The 27,102-nt window shown below is 35.6% G+C and overlaps 1 protein-coding gene across 1 annotated transcript in view; it reads left to right on the forward strand.

Moving 5' to 3' along the window:
* Nucleotides 1-18,328, forward strand: part of Smc3 (structural maintenance of chromosomes 3) — a 33,246-nt gene extending 14,918 nt beyond the window's left edge. The window contains exons 14-29 of the mRNA XM_003475165.5: nucleotides 5,041-5,144; nucleotides 5,337-5,436; nucleotides 5,810-5,970; nucleotides 6,279-6,420; nucleotides 8,066-8,216; nucleotides 8,797-8,949; nucleotides 10,397-10,548; nucleotides 11,703-11,861; nucleotides 12,621-12,728; nucleotides 13,751-13,859; nucleotides 14,482-14,729; nucleotides 14,811-15,023; nucleotides 15,279-15,470; nucleotides 15,599-15,776; nucleotides 16,848-16,954; nucleotides 17,932-18,328. Of these exons, the coding sequence (XP_003475213.1) occupies nucleotides 5,041-5,144; nucleotides 5,337-5,436; nucleotides 5,810-5,970; nucleotides 6,279-6,420; nucleotides 8,066-8,216; nucleotides 8,797-8,949; nucleotides 10,397-10,548; nucleotides 11,703-11,861; nucleotides 12,621-12,728; nucleotides 13,751-13,859; nucleotides 14,482-14,729; nucleotides 14,811-15,023; nucleotides 15,279-15,470; nucleotides 15,599-15,776; nucleotides 16,848-16,954; nucleotides 17,932-18,003 (2,349 nt within the window). The 3' untranslated portion in view covers nucleotides 18,004-18,328. The remainder of the gene's footprint in view (nucleotides 1-5,040; nucleotides 5,145-5,336; nucleotides 5,437-5,809; nucleotides 5,971-6,278; nucleotides 6,421-8,065; nucleotides 8,217-8,796; nucleotides 8,950-10,396; nucleotides 10,549-11,702; nucleotides 11,862-12,620; nucleotides 12,729-13,750; nucleotides 13,860-14,481; nucleotides 14,730-14,810; nucleotides 15,024-15,278; nucleotides 15,471-15,598; nucleotides 15,777-16,847; nucleotides 16,955-17,931) is intronic.
* Nucleotides 18,329-27,102: the final 8,774 nt, after the last annotated feature.

Below are 27,102 nucleotides of genomic sequence, written 5' to 3' on the forward strand. Positions count from 1 at the left end.
ACTATGGTGCATTTTTGGCATTTTCTTAAAAATTAAAGTAAAAGAATCCTTATTGTTAGTGTAAAAAAGATCTCGTTTAAAGTAAGAAATGGGGGAAATGGTGTCTTAAGTGCTCGTGACGGCTGTGTGTGATAAAGGCCTTGACAGGAAGGGAATGTGTAGGACAGGTGTAGAGTGAAGGGAGGGTGTGTGTAGGTGCACAGGAGGAGCTCTCCCCACATACAATAGTTCATTGTGTGGTTTGTATTTCCTGGTATTATACTCTGCCTAAAGGTAGCTTTTAAAAATTGAAATTGGATTTTTCAGTAGCTTCACTGAGCTGCTGAATTATTAATGAATTATATAATTTATATATAATTTTACATAATTAACTATCATTTAATGAGGTTCAGCATAAACTCATGTAAAACATGTTCATTATTTAGATGTTTCTCATCTCTTTAGTGTTTCCTCTCATCTTTTGCCTCTCCCATTCTTTTTGGAAACATTTTTTTTTCTTTTTAATTTTATTTTAAGGAGAAAAAAGAAAGAAAAACAGAAAAAGGGTACAAGTTATACAGAATTTCAGAAAAAGTAAACAGTAGGAAATCACTAGTTAATTACATATTGTCATCTTAGAAATAGTTGTTGAAGTTACAAAATTAAAGCATATAGAGGGGACTTTCAAACAGTGAGACTGCAAACAGTTTTGTTCAATGATCCAACAAAACTCAGTAATATGGTTATCTATCTTATACACTTAAATATATATGCAGTTATATCTTTTAGAGAACTTTCTTTTCCTTTCTTTTGTACAATGACAATTACACATTTTGGGTTTTACTACTCCCACAGTTCTTACTACTTTTTTTTTTGAAGAAAGTAAAACCAAATGTGACATACCAGGACAGAGTCAGTCAAATCAAAAGGATGGACATAATACGTAATGTAAAAACAAAATACAAGGTGATCACAAATGGTTACCATAATGCCTCTTGTTATCTTAAAAAAGAATTGCCTGTATCATCAGTTATAATAAAATTGTACAAAACAGTAAAGAATAAGACCAATAAAACCAAAACATTGGAGACATTAGAGGACTTCAAAAAAAGATAATAGTCAACCAGAATGGGCGTCACATTGAATCTTATTGTCTTCATAGTTGTTGCCTATACTTTCAAACTTGATACTATCAAGCATAACAGAATAGAGGAAAATCAGTCAAAACAAGATGGTGAGAGCAATACAGAGTTTCAAATCAAGTTAATAGGAAATCAAAGTGGGTTACTATAAGATATCCTGCTATTTTTTATGTATTTTTCCCTTAATTAAAAGAATCAAAATGAAAAAGTAGGTACTAAAAAGGAGATTGAGATAAAAAAGAGGGCATAACAACAAAACCGCAGGTCAAAACATAGCCATTTAAGCAAAATAGTGTTTCACCACAAGATAATCTCGACATAATAGTAGTTACCATAGTGTCTCTTCCCTTAAAATCTTTGGGTATAACTTCGTATACTGTAGCATCAAACATATCAAGACAATGTAAAACCGGTCAAGAGAATGACAGTATTACAGGGTATTTAGAATCAACTAACAGAAATTAAACAATGATTTCTATATAATCTCCTTGTCTATAAGAGTTTTTGTTTATATTATCACATATAATAAAATCCACTAAGATACAACACGTTAAAACCGATGGAGACCAAAGAACAAAAGATTGATGGGACTTCAAAACAAGAGGATATTAAATCAGTACTAGCTATTATGATGTCTTGTTTTCTCTAAAATGGCTGTTCCTACCATCCAGCCTTCTCTGCCTCATTTCTGTTGAGCTCTTTTTCTGTCATTATTTGTCAGTTTGTCCTCTTCATTTCGCTTTCTGCTCCATTCATTGTGGCCGCTCTGCCACTGTTTCTGGAATCTTGGTATTTTTCATTTTTAGAATATCCTGCAGTAATCTCTGGAGAGTTGAATTGGTGGTTACAAATTCCCCTAGTTTCTCTTTATCCCGGAAGCACCTTGTTTTTCCATCAATTTCTAGGGACAGTTGTGCAGGATATATCAATCTTGGCTGGAGGTTATTATCTTTCAAAGCTTGAATTATTTCTCCCCACGCTCTTTGTGATTTGATGGTTTGTGCCGAGAAGTCTGCTGTAATTCTGATGGGTGTTCCCTTGTAAGTGATCTGTTTCTTGTCTTTGACGGCTTTTAATATTCTGTTCTTATATTGGATTTCTGGAATTTTGATTATTATATGCCTGGATGTAGCTCTGTTTGGGTTGTAGGTGGCTGGGGTCTTGTATGCCTCATACATCAGTATCTTTACCTTTTGCTAAATTAGGGAAATTCTCCTGGATTATTTCTGTGAATAGCTTTTGTAGTTCATTTGTTTGAGTCGCTACTTCTTCTTTTATATTCTTAATTCTTAAGTTATAGATCCTCTTATCATCTTCTAGTCTTTGTATTATTGCTGTTTGTTTTCTTGTTATTTTTAAGAAGTTTTTCATTTCATGCTCCCACCTTACAAATCTGTCCTCCAGGTGTGATAATCTATCCTTAGTTTCTTTTAAGCTGTTATGCCAGCTTTCAATAGAGTTTTTAGTTTCCTGGTAATCTCTTTGAATCTGCTTCACATATTCTATATTTTCTCTCGTTTCTCCATCAAACAATTCTCCCCTTTTTTTCTGTTCTTCCATTCTACCATCTGTTTTTTCTTGGGCAGTGCTTAGCATTTCTCTAACTATTCTACTTATTTCTTGCTTTATTTCATTAAATACTTCATTTTTGAACTCATCTATGAGGCTCTGGAGATACCGCTTTATGTCTATAGGTGCCGTATCCGATATTGCATGTTTTCTGTCTTCATTCTCTTTTGCATTTACCTTTCCTGGATCAGTGTTCTCAGGATTGGGGAGGACCCTTTCTTGTTGCTCCCTTTTCCCATACTTTTTGTTCCTTCCATACAAGCGTATGTAGGAGGCCCAGTTTTTTTTTTTTCTTTTTGTCTGTTACAGTTTGTTTGAATTCGCCGGCTAGGTGTTCCTGCCCATTGCAGTGTACTAGGGAGACACAGACCAGGGCAGCCTCTGCTGGGCCCACCCCTCCAGGTCAACCTACTACTGAATGCTTCACTGCTAGGGTGCACCGCCAGGCGCAGGGACCTGATTTGGGCTAGCCTACTGGATCTTAGTCCGCGGCGTCACCAGGCCAAGTGCTCTCTACCACTCCCGCTTGAGAGGGGAATATGCGACTAAAGTCACTACAGGGCCCTGTTCCGGCTAGTCTGCTCATTCCCAGAATGTCCTCTGTTGGCGCCTCCTAGTCTATGAAAGGGTCCCCATTTCTCTCACTCATCGCAGGTCGATGCAGGGCTCCCTGCCAGTCCCGCTCTCAATGCCGTTTGGTTCGCCGATTCCAGCTCTCAGAGCTTTCGTGTGTCTCTCTCACTGCCGTGTGGATTGGGAAGCGGTAGCAGCAGCAGGAAATTCAAATCGCGGCTTCCAGTGGCGTGGGATCCAGCTTCTGCACTGAGATTTTGTCTGTTCCTGTTATAGCATCAGGATTGCATTTCCAGTTGGTTTCTCTCAGCTTAGTTCGTTCCTGGGTCGGCAGGGTACATCTCCCCTCGCGTAGGACTCCTCACATGGCACCACTCCTGGATTCTAAACTGTTAATTTCAGAGAGCCTCCGTGGCTGCTGTTATTTGTCTGCCATGTTCTCCCCCTGTCCTCTCTTTTTGGAATCATTGATCTCTGTCCTGAATTAGTTTGATGAAATTGAATTTTTTTTTTCAAATCCATTTTATTTCAAAGAGAAAAATAAAAGTTTCAAAACACATCAATCAGGGGCAACAATGGTGCATACGTTGCTCATTGTCCCCAAGTCATTCGCCCAGAGCACAAGAAAATCTGTATTCAGTTTTCTGAATAGTATCAGCACCAATCTTTCTCTTCAGTGAACTTAGAGAAATTAGTAGTATAACTATGTTAATTATGTTTTTTATATACATATATACATGTTGTTTTAGCTTTTCACAATAGTGTTTACTTATGTGTCTTATTTATTTCACTTATGAGTATGGTCTTAGTTTGCATCCATTTACCTATAAAAGTCTCCAGTTTATCCTTTTTTATGGCTGAGTAGTACTCCATTATATAGAAAACCCTATCTTTTTTTATCCATTCTTCAGTTAATGGGCACTTAGATTATTTTCAGGATCTAGCTATTACAAGTTGTGCTGCTATGAACACACATGTATCACTGTGGTATGTTGTTTTTAATTCTTCTGGATAGATACCCAGAAGGGAAATAGCTGGGCCAAATGGGACCTGTAGTTCTAGTTTTTGAGGAATCATCACACTGATTTCCCAGAGTGGTTGCACCAGTCTACACTCCCACTAACAGTAGAGAAGGTTCCTTTTTCCCCACAGCACCCCGAGCATTTGTTACTGGTTGGTTTCTTGATACTAGCCATTATTTCTGGAGTGAGGTGGAAACTCAGTGTTTGTTTATTTATTTATTTATTTATTTTGGTCTTTTTGAGACAGAGTTTCACTGTGCAGGCTGACCTCGAACTCACTTTGTAACCCAGACTTGCGTGGAACTTGCAAAGATCCTCCTGCCTCAGCCTCCTGAGTGCAGGGATTGCAGGCATACACCACCATGCCCAGCTACAGTGTTGTTTTAATTTGCATCTCTCAAATGACCAATGATGTTGACCAATTTTGTACATACTTATTTGCTGTTTGTGTTTCTTTATCTGAGAAGTATTTATCTCAGATACCTGTTTTTGGATTGGCTTTTTAAATCTAGGAGGACTGATTTTTAAAAAATTCTTTGTGTGCTCTCAATAGTAATACTTTGTCTGAGGTACAGCTGGCAAACATTTTCTCCCACGTTGTGGGTTGTCTCTTCGCCCTGTTGGTTTCTCTTGCTGCGCAAAAGTTTTTCAATAGGATGAGATTCCAGTTGTTGATTCTTTGTGGTAGTTCCTATGTGATCAGAGTTTTGTGATGAAATTGAATTTAAATTTGTATTCTTTTTTTATTTCCACAGAAACTGGATCAGGATCTTAATGAAGTCAAAGCTCGAGTAGAAGAATTAGACAGAAAATACTATGAAGTAAAAAATAAGAAGGATGAATTACAAAGTGAAAGAAAGTTAGTATAGATGAAAATATGTTTTATTTATTTACTAATTTATTTATTTTTAGTAATTCTCGTTACTGGTTGTTACCTGGTTTTTAGTTAAAAATGACTTATTCAGGTGATGTTAGTTCTTACTCTGAACCATGCAGTCTTAGTGCATCTTATGTATTTAAAATTAAAGGCTGTCTGACCTTTGTTGTTTAGTTACCTGTGGAGAGAGGAGAACGCAGAACAGCAAGCACTTGCTGCCAAAAGAGAAGATCTTGAAAAGAAGCAGCAACTTCTTAGAGCGGCAACGGGAAAGGTGGGCAGGCTCTTTTCATTACCTGAGTTAGAGTCAGCCGATATCCTGCCAGAGTTAGCTTCAAACTAGTAGTTCCAGTGGCAGAATAGAGTCCAAATCCCTTACTCCATGAATATGAAACAGCAGGAATTAAGCAGCTGTGCCATCTCTGGTAGTAATGGTAACACTTGATGTTTAGGTGATGGCCCCATTTCTAACAGCGTCATAGAGCAGAACGCATAACATGAAATGTTACTTGGGCTTGGCATATTTTTAAGGATAGTGTGTTTGTCTGTGAGTGGCTGTCTGGTATATATTGAAATGTACGCCCAGTGGGCTTATTTCTTAGCAGGACTGCCATTGGTGACAGTGTCTTTCACTAAACAATTTACAGGCCATTTTAAATGGAATAGACAGCATAAACAAAGTGCTAGACCACTTTCGTCGAAAAGGAATAAACCAGCATGTTCAAAACGGCTATCATGGCATTGTGATGAATAACTTCGAATGTGAGCCAGCCTTCTATACATGCGTGGAAGTCACTGCAGGGAACAGGTAAAAGTTTTTTATTGCTATTTACAGGACTTGGAAAGGATACAGGAGTAACATAAGATGCAACTTTTTATAGTTTTTGTACAATCTGTCTTCTATGTTTTTCTCATAATTGAAGTAAATGCTAAATATTTCTAATTATAGAAACTAGAACTTTTCTCCGCTTGAGGCTCTCACTTGCCATTGGCGTTTTCTCAGTATCCTTTTCTTCCTCCAATACAGATTCTGTTGCATTAGGAAAAAAATGAATTTTTTGCTTCATGTTTGTAACACTTCATTGGTAAAGACGTGTCTTACTTTGTTTTATGTAGGTTATTTTATCACATTGTTGATTCGGATGAAGTGAGCACAAAGATTTTAATGGAATTTAATAAAATGAATCTTCCTGGAGAGGTCACTTTTCTGCCTCTTAACAAATTAGATGTCAGGGACACGGCCTATCCTGAAACCAATGTAAGTCAGTGTCTCTTATTGAGAAATACTTTTATCATAGAATCTGCTTAATACAGGCTAATGCTCAGGTGCTGTATACTTGGAATCACTGATTGAGAAGGAAAACAGGTCATAGTCAGACTTGAAACAAATATTCCAAATGTGTAGATAAAGTGCGGGAATTGGGGAAAATGTTGAGGAACTGTCATTTAAAGGGAGTATTTTTAAGTTTTCTGGTTGTGTTTTTTTTTTTTTTTTTTTTTTTTTTTTTTTTTTTTTTTTTTGGTCTTTTTTTGAGACAGCGTCTCGCTATGTAGTTCAGGCTGGCCTTGAGCTCACTTTGTAGCCCAGGCTGTTCTCACTCGAAACAATCCTCCTGCCTCAGCCCCCGAGTGCTGGGATTAAGAATGCTGGGATTACAGGTGTGAACCACCATGCCTGGTTCTTCTGGATATGGTTTTAAAATAGTTTATAAATTAAAGGTGGCTAGCAATTGATAGAATTGGAAAGCATGTTACTTTTATTACTAGTAAGTGTGCTTTAAATGAATTAAACTTTAGAGATCACTGTTGAAAAAATTAATTGCTTTGAAGTATTTGACCTCAGAATATTGATGGTAGCACCAACTTTCATCCTTAAGGTTTAGGTTGAAACCACATTAGAATGATAACAATTTAAGTGGAATTTTGGGAATCTTAGAAGCCTCTAAAGGATTAAACTCATTCTGCTTTTAAATATAAAAATGATATTTAGAGTGTTGGGAAGCAAAATTGAGTCTCACTACATGATATATGAATGAAACAAGATACAGAAGAATACTCATAGTGTTGTTCCATTCCTCAAGCATAAAATTGAATTTAGATGACTGAACTAGAAGGAGGTATAAGGAGGCGAAAAGCAGAGCACAACCGTAATCACCAGCAGGAGGTAACCACCGCCAGTGACTGCTCTGTGGTTAGGAAAGGGACAGTAATAGCTTTTGGACTGTGAGCAGTACCGTAGTTATACTGGGGTTTTCTTTATTAATTTAACATGTATATTGCATTTTTCTCTATGTATTTCATAATTTTTAGAAAAAAATCTAAAAGTTCTTTTGCAGCAGGAAAAAATCCTTTTGAAAAAGAAGAAAAAGTAATGTTTTCATGTGAAAATGTTTTCTGGATAGCTAATTTAGATGTATGTAATATATAAAATTAAAATATTTTGAGGAAATACTATTAGTTTTGTTTGTATAGACGTATGAGTGACAGATACTATCCTGAGTATTTTGTGTTTAACTAACTTTTAAATTTATTTTTATTTTTAAAGTAATTTTTACAGCTTTATAATGAAAGTAGATAAATAGTATAACTTATCTAGAGAAGTTACTTATCTAGAGCACATATGTGATAGGTGGAAAACTAGGATTTAAAGTTGGGAACTCTGGCTTTAGAGCCACGAAGCTCTTTTATCTCAAAGTTCTGTTATTAAAAGTCTTACATGCTTAAAATTTCCACGACATTTCAGTAGAATGACTGTTGTAACTTCTTCAATAAAGAAAGCCAGTAGTTTTAAAACATTGGAATATATGAGTTTTGTATTTCTTACAGTTGTAAACCATAATTCTTCAGGTAGCTGTTAACTGTATTGTGATCTCTCTGATTATTAATTAAATACTCCTTTTTAGGATGCTATTCCGATGATTAGTAAATTGAGGTACAACCCCAGATTTGACAAAGCTTTTAAACATGTGTTTGGAAAGACACTTATTTGTCGTAGCATGGAAGTTTCAACCCAGCTGGCCCGTGCTTTCACCATGGACTGCATTACTTTGGAAGGTTTGTAGTAGTAGTCTTTGTTTTGAATACTTCTAATGAACTATTTAACTCATATAATAAGCTATATAATAATAAGTCTTATGATGAATGCATCTTATATTGTAATTAACTCTGAGTTTTGACAGTATCTGATAATTCGTATCCAATTATTTCATTTAAAAAAAAATACTGGTTTGTTCAAGTGAAAGTACAAACAGTCGGTGCTTGATATTTAGGAACTGGTATTAGTTTTAATGGTCAGATTCCCAAATGTGGCTGTTGGGAGTTCAAGCTAGATCCTGTGTCTTGTCAGTACGTCCTTGTTAGTGTTTAGCATTTCTTTTTTTTTTTTTTTGAAAGCTGTTCAACCTCACCTAGAACGCACATTTTTATTATTAATTTTTTTTTTACTTTACAAATTTCAGCATTGGAAAGTGAAGTTTTTTAGGGTAGCTTAAATTCTTTTTAATTGTTATATTATGTATTTAAATTCTTTTTAGGTCTCTAAAGTCTTTTGATTACTGTTGGCTTTTAAGTCATTTTTATCATTGAATATAGTAGTTTTGTACAGAATCACTACCTTTCTTCTGTTTGTTTACAGGTGACCAAGTCAGTCATCGGGGTGCTCTCACTGGAGGTTATTATGACACTAGAAAATCTCGACTTGAATTACAAAAAGATGTTAGAAAAGCAGAGGAAGAACTTGGGGAGCTTGAAGCAAAGCTTAATGAAAATCTGCGCAGAAATATTGAAAATATCCTTTGGTTTTCTGCTTAAAGATAGAACTACATTTTAAAAATTGTAATATATAATCTTTTTCATATTGGATGTGGTTTTTCATATGTATGGGGGAAAGATGTTCCGTGTATTTCACTTTGGCTTTAGTTTAAGGCAAAGAGTTTGTGTTTGTCTGTTTATTTCTAAAGAATAAGAGGAAAAAGTAATTCTGAGGAGTCAAGGGTTTAGCTCAGCAATACAAGCACCTGCGTGGCAAGTGTGAGGCCATGAGTTCAACCCCTCCATACCAAAACAACAACAACAAAAACTAATGTTGATTTTTGCTGTTATTAAATACCTATCAATGAGTTGTCTGAAAGAGCCTGAGTAACAAACAGATTTGAGATCATTAAGCAAAGAAAGTGGAAAATGAAGTCTAGTCAGTGAGTTGTGAAAGGAAAATATGGGTAGAGTTTCAAGGAGGAGAATGGGGAGACAACAGTAATGCCACATACCGTATAGATGTCAGACGAGTGTCCATTAGTTTGTCTTGAGGTCATAATGGGTACAGATTCAGTGCTGGTGGGGAACATGGATCACAGATGCCCTATGTGAATAACCACAGTTATTTAACAAAGATGATGCTACATGAAAAGCGATTAGTTCAGCTTATAGCTGAACAGTTACGCATTATTTTCTTAAAACATCTGGTGCTTTGGTATAAGGTAAAAGTACTTATAGTATGCTTCCTGTTTTGTCACACGATGCTTAGTATTACAGGTACTTGAGCATTGAAAGGCTAATTTTTACTGCTACAAGACTGTCTACATGAAATCGTTATTTTTTTGGACTTCAAGTTTTTAGCTGTGTGCCATTGGTGCAGAGAACAGAGAAAAAGAAAGGCATATTAAGTGTGATCTTACAAGAATCTGCATTATCAGACCTTAAGAACTACTAAATTTGGCAAGGTGCTAACGCAAGGAAAGTAAGGAGAAATATTACACAAAGGGTGTTGACAGCATCTATCAGCTACCTTCCTGTTTTAAATAGTTTAGTTAGATGATTTTTCCACACTGGGAAAGACCTATTTTTCCTACTTTCCTCCATAAAATAATGCCTTAAGCATACTAGATTTCACAGTAAATGAAATGGTTGGCTGAAAAAGATATTTAAAAGTACATAAAATTGTTCAATTTAATTTCTTTTAGGAGATTCCCAAGAGGCGTGCTTGTTTTTAAATTTTTATATAGTTATTAATAAAATAAGTGTACATGTTACTTTGAGAGTTGAATGACTGGATCAAATGTTGTAAGATTGAGTGCTTTTAAAGCACTTGTATTTAGTTCAGCAATGTGATTAATAGATTTTTGTAAAATACTTTATTTAGAGGTAAATGGAAAGATCATGATATGGTGTCTATCATAATTGATGAGAATTTAGAATATATATGTACCCTGGAAAGATTTTTTCTTAGCCTTGTATATGGATTAATAATGAAATTGATCAGTTGATGAACCAAATGCAGCAGATTGAGACACAGCAGAGGAAGTTTAAAGCATCCAGAGATAGCATTTTGTCAGAAATGAAGATGCTGAAAGAGAAGAGGCAGCAGTCTGAGAAAACCTTTATGCCTAAGGTCTGTATGTCTTTTGCTAACGATTTGTTTGAATTATGTAGAGTTGAGGGGTTCTGTGTTACATGGGTTACCATTGCATCTCATACGTTCCATTTTTGTTTGGACCTATACTTTGGTATATCTGCATCTGTCTCTGTCATACTTAACACTCACATTCTCAGTCTTCCATTGTAGGTTGCATTCAGATTTAATTGGACAAATGGACATTTTTAACCATGATATAGGATCACTTTCTGGTAGTCAGTATTTAATTTCTCAGTTAACTGTTTTTGTCTGCCAAGCCCTATTGGAACTCTTCGACATTTGACTGTATTTTGTTCAGATTTTATTAGAATGAGTCTTAAAAGGGATAGATTATTATTGTCTCACACTTGAGTTTTGACCAAAATTCTTTCAGCATCTCAGTAGTCCTGACATCAGGTATGAAAGAAATAGGAAGTACCTCCAATTACACTATCTCAAAAGATTCTGTTAGCTTATTGCTCCTATGACTGTGACTAAAGAATTTTGGTTAAACTCTAGTTTAACCATGGAGTATGATCTGTCTTTTGTCTCATCATACCGCAAATTAGTATTTTTCTTGACTACATAGTTGTAATTTTCAAGTTTAATTAGTACAGAGAATCAAGGGAATAATTCATTGGTGGAGCATTTACCTAGTATGTAGGATGCCCTGAGTTCATTTCCCTGGTATTAAAAAATTATTATTAATAGTATCAGTTACATTGGCACACAGTGTAATCCTAGCAGTTTAGCAGACCGAGGCAGGAGGATCACCAGTTCGAGGCCATTCTGGGCACTTTAGCAAGACCCTGTCTCAAGTGTTTAGAAAGGAATGGGAATATAGGTTAGCAATAGTCCACTGCCTAGCACATGTGAAGCCCTGGGTTCAATTACCAATAACCTCTTTCCCAATTTTTTTTTAATTTGGTAGATATGCTCCTTGACTTATAATGGAGTTGTACCCCAGTATAACCCATCAGAAGTTAGAAATAACACAAGTAAAAAAGCACATAATGCCTACCAAATAGTAACAACGTATAGCACTTAATGTTTTAATTTTAATGTTTGAATTTTAGTTTACTGTAAGTAGATGGTTTCCAGTTTGTAACAAAGAGAAGTAGATTGACTAATTTCTGTGTACTGTCATACAGCAACGTAGCTTACAAAGTTTGGAGGCAAGTTTGCATGCTATGGAGTCCACCAGGGAATCACTGAAAGCAGAACTGGGAACTGATTTGCTCTCTCAACTTAGCCTAGAAGACCAGAAAAGAGTAGATGCACTGAATGATGAAATTCGGCAACTGCAGCAGGCAAGTATGCTTGATAAGAAAAGAAAAATCATTGATAATTGGCTATTAGGAAAAGTGCCTTTCTTGCTAAAAAAAACGAATGCAAAAAGAAAAAGTTGAGAAAGTATAAGAATGATCCGAACACAATGGTACACACCTGTTACCCCAGCTACTTGGGAGTCTGAGGCAGGAGGGTCACAAGGTGGAGGCCAGCCAGGCAGTTCTGCAAGACTCTTGTCACAAAAGAAATACAAGACATAGCTTCCTAGTAACCATAAGAATAAATAAGGGTCAATAAGTTTTTATAAGCCTTTCTGGGTATGTTAGGATTGTATAAGAAATCTACATTTTTTTCATCTCATTTAATGCACAAATCCATTAGTGAAATGGGCTTCTCAGTATATCTGTATGCACACATGTACACACACGGATATTACCGCTTTGTGTATTTAATGGTGTTTTGATTAAACACTTAATAACGTGTGATATTTTTTAATGCATAGATGTAAACAACCAGCATTGGATCTAAAAACTGAAAAGCAGGAGCAGTATTTGGCAGGATATTTTATAAAATGAACCAGTTAGACACAAAAAAATCGGTATTCTGTTGAATAGGTGGGAGAAAAAATGAAGAACGTGTAGGAATTCTTGGAAGGATATAACAAAAACTCCATTTTACCTCATTTGAGTGCAAATAATGGACAGCAGATTAACAGCGTACCTGTATGTAGAATGTTCATGTTTATGTAGCTGCTACTTTTCCTGTTTTCTTATTTGTAGGAAAACAGACAGTTGTTAAATGAAAGAATTAAGTTGGAAGGTATTATTACTCGAGTAGAGACTTACCTCAATGAGAATCTGAGAAAACGCCTGGACCAAGTAGAGCAGGTACAGTGTTCTTTTTTGAGGATTCTTTGGTAAAGTGGTTATTGAGAGACTGATTAAAAGTCAGAGTTTTGGAGACAGAAAAACCAGCTGTGTGTCCAGAGGCTGTGGCTTGGGAGGTTAGCACTATTGTCTAATGTTGAGATTTTGAGTAAGTCATGTAATATCTCTGTCCAGTTTTCTCTTGTGTAAAATAAGTACAATTATATTGTAGTACCTGCTTCATGTAACTGTGCTCATGGCATGTTCTAGGTACTAAATAAAGGTTAGTTAATATTTTTTAGTACTGGTCAAATAATGAGGAATTTTCTAGTAATTACATTACTACTTTCTTTTCCTTTTTAATAGATGCTTTCAGTATTTGCAACTATATATTTTTGTCTGACTATTCAAACTGTGTTATTGAGCTTTTTGTCACTGTGATACAATAGCTGAGAAAGTCAACTTAAAAGGAGGAAAGATGTATGTTATCTCATGGTTTCAGTTGTACACAATTTTTTTTTTTTTTTTTTTTTTGTGCCAGCAATCAAACTCACAACCTTGCGCTTGCCAGGCAGGCACTTAAGCCACTGAGCTAAATCCCCAGCCCATCTCATGGTTTCAGAAGTTTGAGTCCCCACTCCACTGATCTCCTTCCCGCTAGACCTGTAGCATGATAGAGGCTCCATGGGGGGAGTGGATGGTAAAAGAAAGCTGCTCAACTTGTGGTGACCAGGAAGCAGGGCATGAGAGTATGTGTGTCCGGCCTTCTCCTACATTCGTTCCATCCAGGACTCCACTCCACGGGATGGTGCTACCTGCATTCGGGGGCGGGGAGGCTCTCCTATATTTGTGTCACATATGGCAGTTGTCTCTGAAAACACCGTCCAGACTCACCTACACTGTAATTGCCTGCGTGTTTCTTCATCCAGTTAAACTGATAAACAATGTTATCCATCACACACAGCAACAGCTCTAGAAGCCCTTGGCTGTCATAACATTTTGATACTAAGAATATTCATATTTTTTGGCTTAATGTTTTACAGGAACTAAATGAACTAAGAGAGACAGAAGGGGGTACTGTTCTCACTGCCACCACATCAGAACTTGAAGCCATTAATAAAAGAGTAAAAGATACTATGGCACGATCAGAAGGTACATTTTTCTGTAGTAAAACTTGATATTTACCTTGTTTTAGTAAGCCACTTACAGAATGAAAAATCTAAATAGGCAAAAATCATGTGCTCCTAATTTTTTTGTTTTCCATCATCAAATAATTTATAATGAAGCTTAGTGAGTTGATTATAAATAGTAACTGTGTTGAAATGTTTGCAGTGTTAGGTGTTTGTGATGGTTTTAGCAGAAGATAAATGACTAAATCAAGTTTCTTTTAGTTGCTGAAATGAAAATTTTTAGCTTTATATAAGTGTGTACATTAAATAATGGGCAGTTTCAGGATAAGTCTTGAGTGACTCATGTACAGTTAACTTTGTCTTGAAAAAAATGATTAGTGAATTTGCACAGTAAAATGTAGACACTGAAAAAACCTAAAGTTGCCTATTTTGGGAGATTAAAATCTTACTCAAAAAACATTTTGACTTTTAAATGCATCTTACAGCCTGATTTTGTTTTTCCTCATCTTATTTTTTAAAATTTCTTCCCATTAATACATGTTTGTAGTACATAATGGTTACATTTGCTGGAGGAGCTGGTACTCCTACGTACCTAACATGTTTTAATTCTTTTTCATCCCTTCCCTTGCCTTTCCGCATCTTAGATTTGGACAATTCCATTGATAAAACAGAAGCTGGAATTAAGGAGCTTCAGAAGAGTATGGAGCGTTGGAAAAATATGGAAAAAGAACACATGGATGCTATAAATCATGATACAAAAGAACTAGAGAAGATGACAAACCGACAAGGGATGCTGCTGAAGAAGAAAGAAGAGTGTATGAAGAAGATTCGAGAACTTGGCTCACTGCCCCAGGAAGCATTTGAAAAGTACCAGACACTGAGCCTAAAACAAGTAAACCTTGTTTTTAAGTTTGAAATCTCTGCAGATTTTCCTACAGTACATGAATTTATATGTTGTTTTCTCTTTTTGTAGTTGTTTCGAAAACTTGAACAGTGCAACACTGAATTAAAGAAGTACAGTCATGTTAACAAAAAAGCTCTAGATCAGTTCGTAAATTTCTCTGAGCAAAAAGAGAAGTTAATAAAGCGACAAGAAGAGCTTGATAGGGGGTACAAATCGATCATGGAACTGATGAATGTACTTGAACTTCGGAAATACGAGGCCATTCAGTTAACTTTCAAACAGGTATATGTTTACAGTACTTATAGTTACAGCATACAGTGGGACAGTCTCCAGCTCTCAGTTGTAGGGTAACCCCGTTTCACACAGAGTGAGCTTGTGAGAAGCTTACATAATATGTTTTATACAGCTCTAAAAAGATTTTAATCAGTTTTTCTTGTTAAAATTGAGTACTTCTGGTTGCTATTAAGTGTTTGTGTTTAAGCGGTAATACCTGTAATTCCTAAGCAAAATGTGTATTTAAATTGAAACTTTTTTAAGGTATCCAAGAACTTCAGTGAAGTATTCCAGAAGTTGGTACCTGGCGGCAAAGCTACTTTGGTGATGAAGAAAGGCGATGTAGAGGGCAGTCAATCTCAGGATGAAGGAGAAGGAAGTGGTGAAAGTGAGAGGGGTTCTGGGTCACAAAGCAGTGTCCCATCAGTTGACCAGTTCACTGGAGTTGGAATTAGGGTAATACCTTTACACTCAATTTTTGGGGATGCATTATTTCACAATAACATTTGTAGACACAAAGTTACATGCGACTTAATGTTTAAAAGTGATAGTGATTCTGCCATTAACTGAAAACTTTTTCTTAGGTGTCATTTACAGGAAAACAAGGTGAGATGAGAGAAATGCAACAGCTTTCAGGCGGACAAAAATCCTTGGTAGCCCTTGCCCTGATATTTGCAATTCAGAAGTGTGACCCAGCCCCTTTTTACTTGTTTGATGAGATTGACCAAGCTCTGGATGCTCAACACAGAAAGGCAGTGTCAGGTACGGTTTTGTTTGGTTGGTTGGTTTTTGGTGCTAGGACTGAACGCAGGGCCTTGAGCTTGCTTGGCAAATGCTCTGCCTGAGCTGCATCTCTAGCCCCTCTGGTTTGTCTTGTACTTACTAGTAAGAATGTGTTTAGAGATGAGACCTCTGATGTAGTGACTTGTGCCTAAGGTACTGGGAGGAGGTGGTACACATTCAGTAAGTAAAATAATTTTCTTTTAATAGTTTTTGTTTTCGAGACAAGATCTCGCTTGCTGTGTAGTTCAGACTGGCTGTGAACTCACTGGGTAGCACAGGCCAGCCCCAAACGCATGGCAGTTCTGCGTCATTCTCCTAAGTGCTGGGATCATAGATGTGAACCACCACACCTGCCTAGTTTTTTAATACAAGATCTTTTTTCAAAGTTTAGTTATATGAGAAATAGATGTAGTTACTTATTAAGTCATACTTAGGGTTTAATTTTTATACAAGTTTAATTTTTAATCTGTTTTTTTCAATGTTGCAATAGTACCTATCATAAATAATGTTAATCCTATGTTAAAGAATTCAGTTCTTGTAAATTCAAAAGATTTGGGGAGATGGTTACCAGAGGGAAGGTGATTGTTTTTAGAATGTGTGTGAACTTTATTCTGACATTATTTCTAATTCTGGGCTAGAAGTTTCTTCTTTTTTTTTTTTTGTCTTTTTCGTTTTTATCGATACCAGGGATCGAACTCACGACTGCCTGCTTGCAAGGCAGGTGCTTATGCCGCTGAGCTAAATCCCCAGCCCCTCTTCTTTATTTTTAGTAAAAACTTTATGTTGTGTGGTTTTAATCGTAGCCACTTGAGGCTGAGGCAGGCTTGCTAGTGAGGCCAGCCTAAGCTGTGCAGCAAGACTTCGTCTTTAAAAAAAAAAAAAAAAAAGATACTGGATTTAAAAATTATACCTCAGTTATGAAAATTAGCTTCGTATTTTTTTTGGTAGATGTATGTATAAGAAATGTAAGTCGTGAACTCTTCTGATAGTTTTGAATTTTAGGTAAGAGTAATCAGATCTGCTAAGGGATTTATTAAATTCTTTTCACAGATATGATCATGGAACTTGCTGTACATGCTCAGTTTATTACAACTACCTTTAGGCCTGAACTGCTTGAGTCAGCTGACAAATTCTATGGTGTAAAGTTCAGAAATAAGGTAACCTTATTTTACAGAATTTAAGTTTGATAGTATTTAATCTATTTGTTGAATTCTGATTTTATGTTGTTAAATAGTAAAAGAAGACTTAAGTCATTGCTCATTTGGTTTCTTTATAAAGAACTTTTTCTTCAAATACCTGTGGTAGATTGGGTATGATGGCACACGTAGCCTGAGCTACTTGGTATTCCTTTTTCTTTTTTGGCACTGGGAGTCAAAGTCAGGACCTTGTGCTTGCCAGGCAGGTGATCTGAGCTAATTGGGAAGTTGAGGCAGGAGGGCTTCAATTTCCATTGTGAGACTGTCTTGGGATTTTTAAAAAAAGTTTAGAGGATGTAGCTCAGTGGTAGATTGCTTGGTTGGAACAGGTATGTATGAGGCCTTGGGTTCAATAACCAATACCACCAAAAAATCCCCCAAATACCTGAGGAGTTTAGCAGTTTTTTAGTAGCATTTCTGTTTTATTAAGAGATAGTATCGGGGCTGGGGATTTAGCTCAGCAGCATAAGCACCTGCCTTGCAAGCAGGCGGTTGTGAGTTCGATCCTCAGTACCAATAAAAAGTTTTAAAAAAAAGAGAGAGATAGTATCTTCCTGTCAAGTCTATTCGGTATAATGCACGATCTTTAACAAGAATATGCATTAATTTATATTTGGTTGGACCACATAGGTCTTCCTGGTGTCTTCCAGTTTTTCAATTCTTAGATGAAATAGCAAAGTAATATAAACTGAGTAGAAAGGAAGTTGTGGAGTGGATAGGCATAGATAGTTATCTGTATCTTCAGAGCATTAAAATGTAGTATATTTTTTAAACCCACATGGACACCATTGTAAATAAAGATTTTAACAGTGCTTCTGAATCATTTGACATGCTGTGTAAATAGGCTGTATATTTAAAATTGTACCCTGTATAATGCAAATGCTGTTACATTTTTTAAGATTTAACTAATTTTGTGTTAACATTTAATTGTTCTTCAGGTTAGTCATATTGATGTGATCACAGCAGAGATGGCCAAAGACTTTGTAGAAGATGATACTACACATGGTTAATTTAAAAATACTGCCTACTATCTTGGAAGATTGTACAGTAATATGGCTCTCAAAGCCAGGAACTGTAAATTTAAACCTAAATATTTGATCATTATTAATAATTTTCAGACTTTGGAGTACACATAATCTTTTTCTATTTCTGTCTTTGTATTTTGTATTCTGTGTAATGTTATATTTCTACTTATAGTTTAAGAATTTTATTTCTCACAAGCATTTTGTAAAGTGTCCTACTTTAAATCTTTTGAAACATTCTAAATATTCTTTCCTTATCAGTTATATGCCTCTTTTTGTATAGCTTTAATTAAATAATTGGTTTTATGACTTTTATGTGGCTTTTATTTTTCATCATACTGATTAGAAATACTTTTTTCTGAAACATACTTTTTATTTTGCCTAAGAAAAGATTTTCACTTTGAAGATTTAAAAGTATACTTTAATATTCCATTCATTGCACTAATGGTTCTCAATCCTGGCTGCATGTGTGGATCCATGAGGAATTTTTTTTAAAAAAATAGTGGCACTGTGTTGAATCAGAAGACTTTAAGGGAGCAAGGTTCCAATAATTGCTGTATCTAACATTTCTTGTGAAGATTAGAATCCTTTAATTCAAAATGGTCTTTAAAATTTATTTTTAAGATGTCAGTACGTTTCATGGAATTAGTGTTTGGGAAGATAATTTTAAATGTAACTGAGGATATTAAAGCCCAAAAAAGGAGCCATAGAGGCTTGGAATGTAGCTCACTAGCACAGCACCTGCCTGGCAAGTGCAAAGTCCTCAATTTGATTCCTGGTACCAAAACCAAAAAATAAGCCATGTAATTTCCTTATTTTTCTGGCAGTTTAGTTTGTTACTGAGTCCTGCAGCCCCCAAGGTGTTTTTAAATGGCTTTATTGAGATATAATTCACAGACTTTAAGATTCACCCTGTCTACCTGTGTGCCATTTAGGTATTTTTAGTGTATTCACAGAATTGTGCAGCCATCTCTGCAATGTAATATTAGAACATTCTTAGTTACCGAAAGACCTGTGATTTCTGCTGTTGCTACCCCTGTTTCTCTCAGATCTGGAATGTGAGGAGCTTGTTATCCCAGGTAGGATCTGACCCCGAAAGGCAAAGAAGCAATGCTTGTAGGTTTCCTGTTAACCAACTGAGGGTGAAAAGTACTTGGGAAAAAAAAAAATGGAATTGTTTTTGGGCTCATGTTTCTCTGCTGACTTAGGGGATTCTGTGGTCCTAGTTGAACATAAAGAACATTTATTACCCACCAAAGACATGCAGTAGCATTTAGTAGTTTACTCCTCTCAGTGCCTGGCACAGATTAGCTTTCTATCTAAGTAGCGCTCTGAACGTTGGTGAACAGGTTTTCATGTGGATACACACTTCCGTATCACGTGGTTGTACATCTGGGAATGGAGTTGTTGGTTCTTACGTACTAACTTAGCTGTAACATTTTGAGAAATTGCCAGACTCTGCAAAGGATCTGAGCAGTTTACAGTTATTCATGCAGTATGCGTGAGAGTTAGTGGTCTTTTCACGTCCCACCAGCATTTGTTACTCTCTTTGTTACAGCCATCCTTGTAAGTATGGAGTAGAATCCTGTGGTTCTGACTTCCATTTTCCTGATGATTGAGGATGTTAAATATCTTTTCATGTTTATTTTACCATGTATCTGGTAAAATATCTGTTGACATCCACTTAATTTTTAAGTTCTGTTATTTTATTACAGAATTTTGTTTTGTTTTTTTTTTTTGAGTCAGTCTTGTTCAGGCTTGAATTAAACTCACTGTATATACCCCAGGCTGGCCTCAAACTGAGAAATCTTCCTGCCTCAGCCTCCCAAATTCTGGGATTATATACATGTACCATCATGCCCAATTGTGTTACAGAATTTTAAGAGATATATTCTTGGTAGACATCCTTTCTCACATGAGACCTGATCAAAAATAGTGAATTTTTTTTTTTACATTTCAAAGGATGTCAATCAGGGTAACAATGGTGTATATAAATCGTGCATTGTCATCCCCAAATCATTTACCTAGAATACAAGAATTTGCCTTCAATTGTCCTAACAAAATTAGGACAATCTGTCTTTTCAGTGGACTCAGAGAAATCAGTAGTATAACTATCTTAACTATTTTTTGTTTTTTGTTTTTTTTTGGCGGGGAGGGGTACCAGGGGTCGAATTCATGACCTCGCACTTGCCAGACAGGCACTTATGTCACTGAGCTAAATCCCTGGTTGTACTGCTTTTTTTATATACATATACATAAATACATGTTTTCCTTTCAACTTGTCACACTAATGAAACAGTATGATGTTTACACATGCATGTCTTAATCACTGATGAGTATGTTCTCAAGATGTACCCATTTACCTATAAATGTATCCAGTTTATAATTCCTTACAGCTGAGTAGTACTCCTTTGTGTAAAAATACCACATCTTTTTTTATCCATCAGTCAATGGGCATTTAGGTTGTTTGCAAGATTTTGTGATTATAAACTGTACTGCTATAAACATGGGTGCACAAATATCACTGTGGTAAGATACCCAGACGAGGAATAGCTGGGTTGAATGGGACCTCCAACTCTAGCTTTTTGAGAAATCTCCACACCGATTTCCACAGTGGTTGCACCAGTCTGCATTCCCACCAACAGTGGAAAAGGGTTTCTTTTTTCCCACAGCCCCCTCCAGCATTTGCTATTGGCTGATTTCTTGTTACTAGCCATTGTTTCTGGGTGAGGTGGAATCTCAGTGTTGTTTTAGTTTGCATCTCTCAAATAACCAATGATGTTGAACATTTTTTCATGTATTTATTTGCTGTTTGTATTTCTTTGTCTGAGAACTGTGTATTTATCTCAGATACCCAGTTTTGGATTAGGTCTTTAAATCTGGGAGGATTGATTTTGACTTTTTTGAGTTTTTCATAGGTTCTTGATAATAATCTTTTGAGGAACAGATGGTAAACATGTCCCACATTGTGGATTGTCTCCTTACTCTGTTGGTGATTCTCTTGCTGTACAAAAGCTTTTCGATAGGGTGAGATCCCAGTTGTTGATTCGTTGTGATAGTTCCTGTGTAATCTGGGTTTTGTTCATAAAGTCTGCCTATGCCAGTGGCTTTGAGAAAGAGTTTTACCTACTCTGTCTTCCAACAGATTTAATGTTTCTGTTTTAATACTAAGATCTTTGATCCATTCTTGCTGTTTTTGAGAAATCTTTGTTTTCCTAGTTGGTAACTGCAAGCCTGTCTTCAATATGTGAGATCCTGTCCTCATATTGGCCTAACTAATCTGCTTCAAATACTTTCTTTTTTTTTTTTTAATTTTATTTAAAAGGAAAAAGAGAAAAAACAAAACAAAACAAAGCAGTGTAAGGGTACAAGTAATACAGAACTACAAAAAAAAAAAAAAAAAAAAAAACAGTAAGAAATCACCAGTTAATAGATTACACATTATCATCTTAGAGATAGTTGCTCAAGTCACAGTATCAAAGCATACAAAGTGAACATTCAAACAGAGAGACTGCAAACAGTTGTGTTCAGTGATCCAACCAAAAACATTAATATGGTCAGCTATTTAACACCCCTAAACACACTTGCAGTCCTATCCTTTAGAGCACTTTTTTCCCCCTCTCTTTTTTTACAACAAAATTTACACATTTTGGGTTTTATTATTCCTTAGTTCTTATTACTTTTTTTTTTTTGGAAGAGAATAAAGTCAAATATGGCAAAACAAAGCTGTCAGTCAAAACCAAGGATAGACATAGTACATAATGTAAAAACAGAGTACAAGGTTATCAATAATGGTTACCATAATGCCTCTTGTTTCCTTAAAAAGAATTGTCTATCTCATTAGGTATTATAAAATTGAACAAAACAGTAGAGAACAAGACCAATAAAACTTAAACATTGTAAACATTACAGGACTTCCAGAGGAGATAATAGTCAAACCAGAATGGGCATCTTAGTGAATCTTATTGCCTTCAAAGTAGTTGCCTATACCCTCAAACTTGATACTATCATACAGAATGGGACAGAGTCTAATCAGTCAAAACAAGATAGTGGGAGTATTACAGGACTTCAAAACAAGTTAATAGGAAATCAAAAAAAGTAACTATAATATATCCTGCTAATTTTTAAAATTTTTCCCCTTAATTAAAAAAAACCATAAAAAATAACTAATTTTTTTTAATGAATAAGGGAGAGATTGAGATAAAAGAGGACATAACAACATAACAATACAGGTCAAAGCATGACTGTTTCAGCAACCTAGTGCTTCACCACCAAATAACCCGACTTAATAGTAGTTACCATAGTGTCTGTCTTTTTCCTTGAAATATTTGAATATAACTTCATATATTGTACCTATATACATATATACATATATATGTATTCTAGCTTCAAATATTTCTATATCAAGAAGCCCAGAATAAAGCCTTTCCAATTAATAAGTGAAAACTTTATAAGGCTTCAAGGCCACATAATGGGGAATCATGATTACCACCTACTTCTATATATTTGAATCATTACTTACATTAGGGAAACTATTTGGTATTCACACATGCGAGATTGATTTATTTCACTTATGAGTATGGTCTCAAGCTGTGCCCATTTATTGATAAATATCTCAATGTGATCCTTCTTTATAGCTGAGTAATACTCCATTGTATAGAAATACCACAACTTTTTTATCCATTCCTCAGTTGATGGACAGTTGGGTGGTTTCCAAGATCTGGCGATTACAAATTGTGCTGCTATAAACATAGGTGCACATATATCACTGTGGTGATGCTTTCAGTTCTTCTGGGAATATACCTAGAAGTGGAATAGCTGGAATAAATGGGACTTCCAATTGCAGCTTTTTGAGAAATCTCCAGACTGACCTCCACAAAGGTTGTACCAGTCTACACTCCCACCAACAGTGTAGGAGAGTTCCTTTTTCCCTACAGCCTCTCCAGCATTTGTTGGTTTTCTTGATCCTGGCCATTCTTTCAGGAGTGAGATGGTATCTCAGTGTGGTTTTAATTTGCATTTCTCTAACGACCAATGATGAACATTTTTTCATGTATTTATTTGCCATTTGTATTTCTTCATCTGAGAAGTGCGTATTCATCTCAGATGCCCATTTTTGGATTGGATCTTTGAATTTTGGGGGTCTGAGTTTTTTTAATTCTTTATATGTTTTAGACAAGAGTCCCTTGTCTGAGAGAGAGTGCACTAAAATCTTTTCCTAGTTTGTGGGTTTTCTTTTCACTATGCTGGAGATTTCTTTTGACATGCAGAAACTTTTTAATAAGAAGTGGTCCCAGTTATTGATTCTGGGAAGTATTTCCCATGCGGTTTGAGTCCTGTTCATGAATTCTCTACCTATCCCTATGTCTTCAAGGTTTCTACCCAATTTGTCTTCCAATAGATTTAGTGTTTCTACTTTAATATTCAGATCTTTGACCCATTCAGATTTTAATTTAGTACACGGTGATAGGCATGGGTCTAGCTTTAGTTTTCACCAAATGGAGAGCCAGTTTTTCTAGCACCATTTATTAAAGAGACTGTCATTGTTCCAGTGAACCTGCTTGGCTCCTTTATCAAAAGATAAGGTGGTTGAGTGTGTTTGTAGTTGTGGTTGTATCTTCTAATCTATTCCATTGATCTTCGGCTCTGTTTTGATTCCAGTACCATGTTGATTTTACTACTGTTGTCTTGTAGTATAACTTCAAGTCAGGGATTGTGATGCCTCCTGCCTTGCCTTTGCTGCTTAGAATTGCCTTTGCTATTCTAGGTCTCTTCTAGTTCCAGATGAATTTTAGGAGTGATTTCTCTAGATCTATAAGGTATGTTGATGGTATTTTTATAGGGATTGCATTGACTCTGTATAACAGTTTTGGGAGAATGGCCATTTTCACAATGTTTGTTCTTCCTATCCATGAGCAAGGGATGTCTTTCCATTTTCTGAGATCATCTTCAGTTTCTTTTTTTCAGTGTATTATAATTTTCCCTGTATAGGTCTTTCACTTCTTTTGTAAGAGTAATTCCTAAATATTTCATTTTTTTGCTTGCTAATGTGAAGAGTGTGGTTTCTGTTATTTCCCTCTCTGTGATTTTGTTGTTAGTGTATAGGAATGCTATTGATTTCTGAGTATTGATTTTGTATCCAGCTACATTACTGAATTTATTTATCATATCTAAGAGTCAGTGGAGTTTAAGGGGTCTTCTATGTAGAGTATCATGTCATCTGCAAACAATGATAATTTAACTTCTTCTTTTCCTATCTTTACCCCTTTTATTTCTCTCTCTTGTCTAATTGCTCTGGCTAGTACTTCCAGTACTATATTAAATAGGAGTGGTGATAAAGGACATCCTTGTCTTGTGCCTGATTTTAAAGTAAAGGCTTTCAGGTTTTGGCCATTTAGTATGATGCTGGCTGTTGGTTTGTCATAGATGGCCTTTATTATATTGAGATAAAGACCATCTATTCCAGCTTTCTGTAAAGTTCTTATCATGAATGAATGTTGCACCTTATTGAAGGCTTTTTCTGCATCTATAGAAATGATCATGTGATTCTTACTTTTGGCTTTATTGATATGGTGGATTAGATTTGGGATTTACGTATGTTGAGCCATCCTTGCATTCCTGGGATGAATCCCACTTGGTCATGGTGTATAATCTTGATGATTTGCTGCATCCTATTTGCCAATATTTTATTGAGGATTTTTGCATCTGTGTTCATCAGTCTATAGTTCTCTTTTTTAGTTGGGTCTTTCTCAGGTTTTGGTACTAGAGTAATATTTGCTTCCAGGAATGACTTAGGAAGGATTGCTTCCCTTTCAATTTCATTGAATAGTTTGTGGATTGTCAGCATTAGGTCTTTGTGTTTCTTGTAGAATTCTGCAATGAATCCATCTGGGCCTGGGCTCTTCTTTGTAGGTAAGGACTTAATTACATTTTCAATTTCATTAACAGAGATTGGGTTATTCAGCAGTTTTACATCCTCTTGATCTAGCTTTGGTACTTCATATATTTCTAAGAATCTGTCTATTTCTTCTGTGTTATCAAACCTTTGAGAGTACTTTTCGAAATAGGTGTTGATGATCTTGGGTATTTCTGTAGAGTCTGTAGTGATTTCACCTTTTTCATTTCTTATTGCATGAATTTGAGCTTTTTCTTCCCTTTTTTTTTTTTTAAATAAGGTTGGCTAGGGGCTTATTGATTTTGTTTATTCTTTCAAAGAACCAACTCTTTGATTCGTTGATTCTTTGGATTGTTTTCTTAGTCTCTATTACATTGATTTCTGCTCTGATTTTTGTAATTTCCTCTCTTCTTTTGGCTTTGGGCTTGCTCTTCTTTTTCTAGCTGTTTGAGGTGTAGTGTCAAGTTATTTATTTGTATTCGTTCTGTTTTCCTAATGTGGGAACTCAGTGCAATAAATTTTCCTCTGAGGATGGTTTTCATTGCATCCCACAGATTCTGGTAAGTTGTATCTGCATTTTCATTTTCTTGTAGGTATTGTTTAATTTCTTCTGTGGCCCACTGATTACTCAAGAGTGTGTTATTCAGAGTGTGTTATTCAGTGTGTGTTATTCAGAGTGTGTTACTCAGTTTCCATGTGTTTGTGGTATTTTTGCAGTATCTTTTATCATTAATTTCTAATTTCAGAGCGCTATGATCCGATAACATGCAAGGGATGATTTCAACTCTTGCATTTGTTTAAATATGTTCTGTGAGCTAATATATGGTCTATTTTAGAGAATGATCCATGTACTGCTGAGAAGAATGTGTATTCTGATGTTGTTGGGTGGAACATTCTGTATATGTCTATCAAATCCATTTGTTCGCAGGTGTGATTCAGTTCTGTTATTTTTTTTTTAAATTAAGCCTAAGTATTTTATTATTATTTTTTTTTAAGAGGAAAAAGAAAAACACAAAACAAAACAAAGCAGTGTAAGGTTACACATAATACAGAACTACAAAAAAAAAAACATAACAGTAAGAAATCACCTGTTAATAGATTACATAATATCATCTTGGAAATAGTTGCTCAAATCACAGTATCAAAGAATACAAAGTAGACATTCAAACGGAGAGACTGCAAACAGCTGTGTTCAATGATCCAAAAACATTAATATAGTCAGCTATTTAACATCCCTAAACACACTTGCTGTTATATCCGTTAGAGCTCTTTTTTTTTTCCCCTCCCTCTCTTTTTTATAACATGTATGAATACCGAATAGTTTCCCTAATGTAAGTTCTGTTATTTCTTTGCTCATTTTCTGTCTGGTTGATCTGTCCCTTGGTGTCAGTGGCATATTAAGGTCTCCTGTTACAATTGTGTTACTGATAATTTGAGTTTTCATTTCTGTTAATAGTTGTTTTATATAACTGGGTGCTCTGGAGTTTGGTGCATATATATTTAAGATAGTTATCTCTTCCTCTTGGAGTTTTTCCCTAACGAGTATGTAGTGACCTTCTTTGTCCTTTATGGTCATTGTTGGTTTAAAGTTCACGTTGTCTGCAAACAGAATGGCTACGCCTGCTTTTTTTTGGATTCCTGCTGCATGAAGTATTGTTTTCCATCCTTTGACTTTCAGTCTGTGAGTATCCTTCTGGGTTAGATGGGTTTCCTGTAAACAGCATATGGTTGGATTTTGTTTCTTGATCCATTCTACTAGTCTGTTTCTTTTGATTGGTGCATTGAGACCGTTTACATTAATGGTTATTACTGTTAAATGCTGGTTTATTGTTAACATGTTATCTCTCTGCTGTTGCATCTTTATCTTTCTGTTCTGTTTAATTATCTGCTTTGCTTAGTGTTTTTTTCCTTTGTGTATCTAAACTGTCTTTCAATATTTTTTGCAGGGTTGGCTTGGTGTTCATGAAGTTCTTCAGCTGTTCTTTGTCATGGAAGTATCATATTTCACCATCAATTTTGAATGATAGTTTTGCAGGGTACATCAGTCTAGGTTGGAAATCTTTTTGCTTTAGGATATGGAATACTTCACTCCATGTTCTTCTTGACTTTATTGTTTGTGCTGAGAAGTCTGCTGTGATTCTGATAGGTTTTCCTTTATAAGTGATCTGTCTTTTCTCTCTGACAGCTTTGAA

The sequence above is a fragment of the Cavia porcellus genome, unplaced genomic scaffold, assembly GCF_034190915.1.
Source record: "Cavia porcellus strain 051 isolate PalLab524CR breed Dunkin Hartley unplaced genomic scaffold, mCavPor4.1 scaffold_2, whole genome shotgun sequence".
Lineage (NCBI taxonomy): Eukaryota > Metazoa > Chordata > Mammalia > Rodentia > Caviidae > Cavia > Cavia porcellus.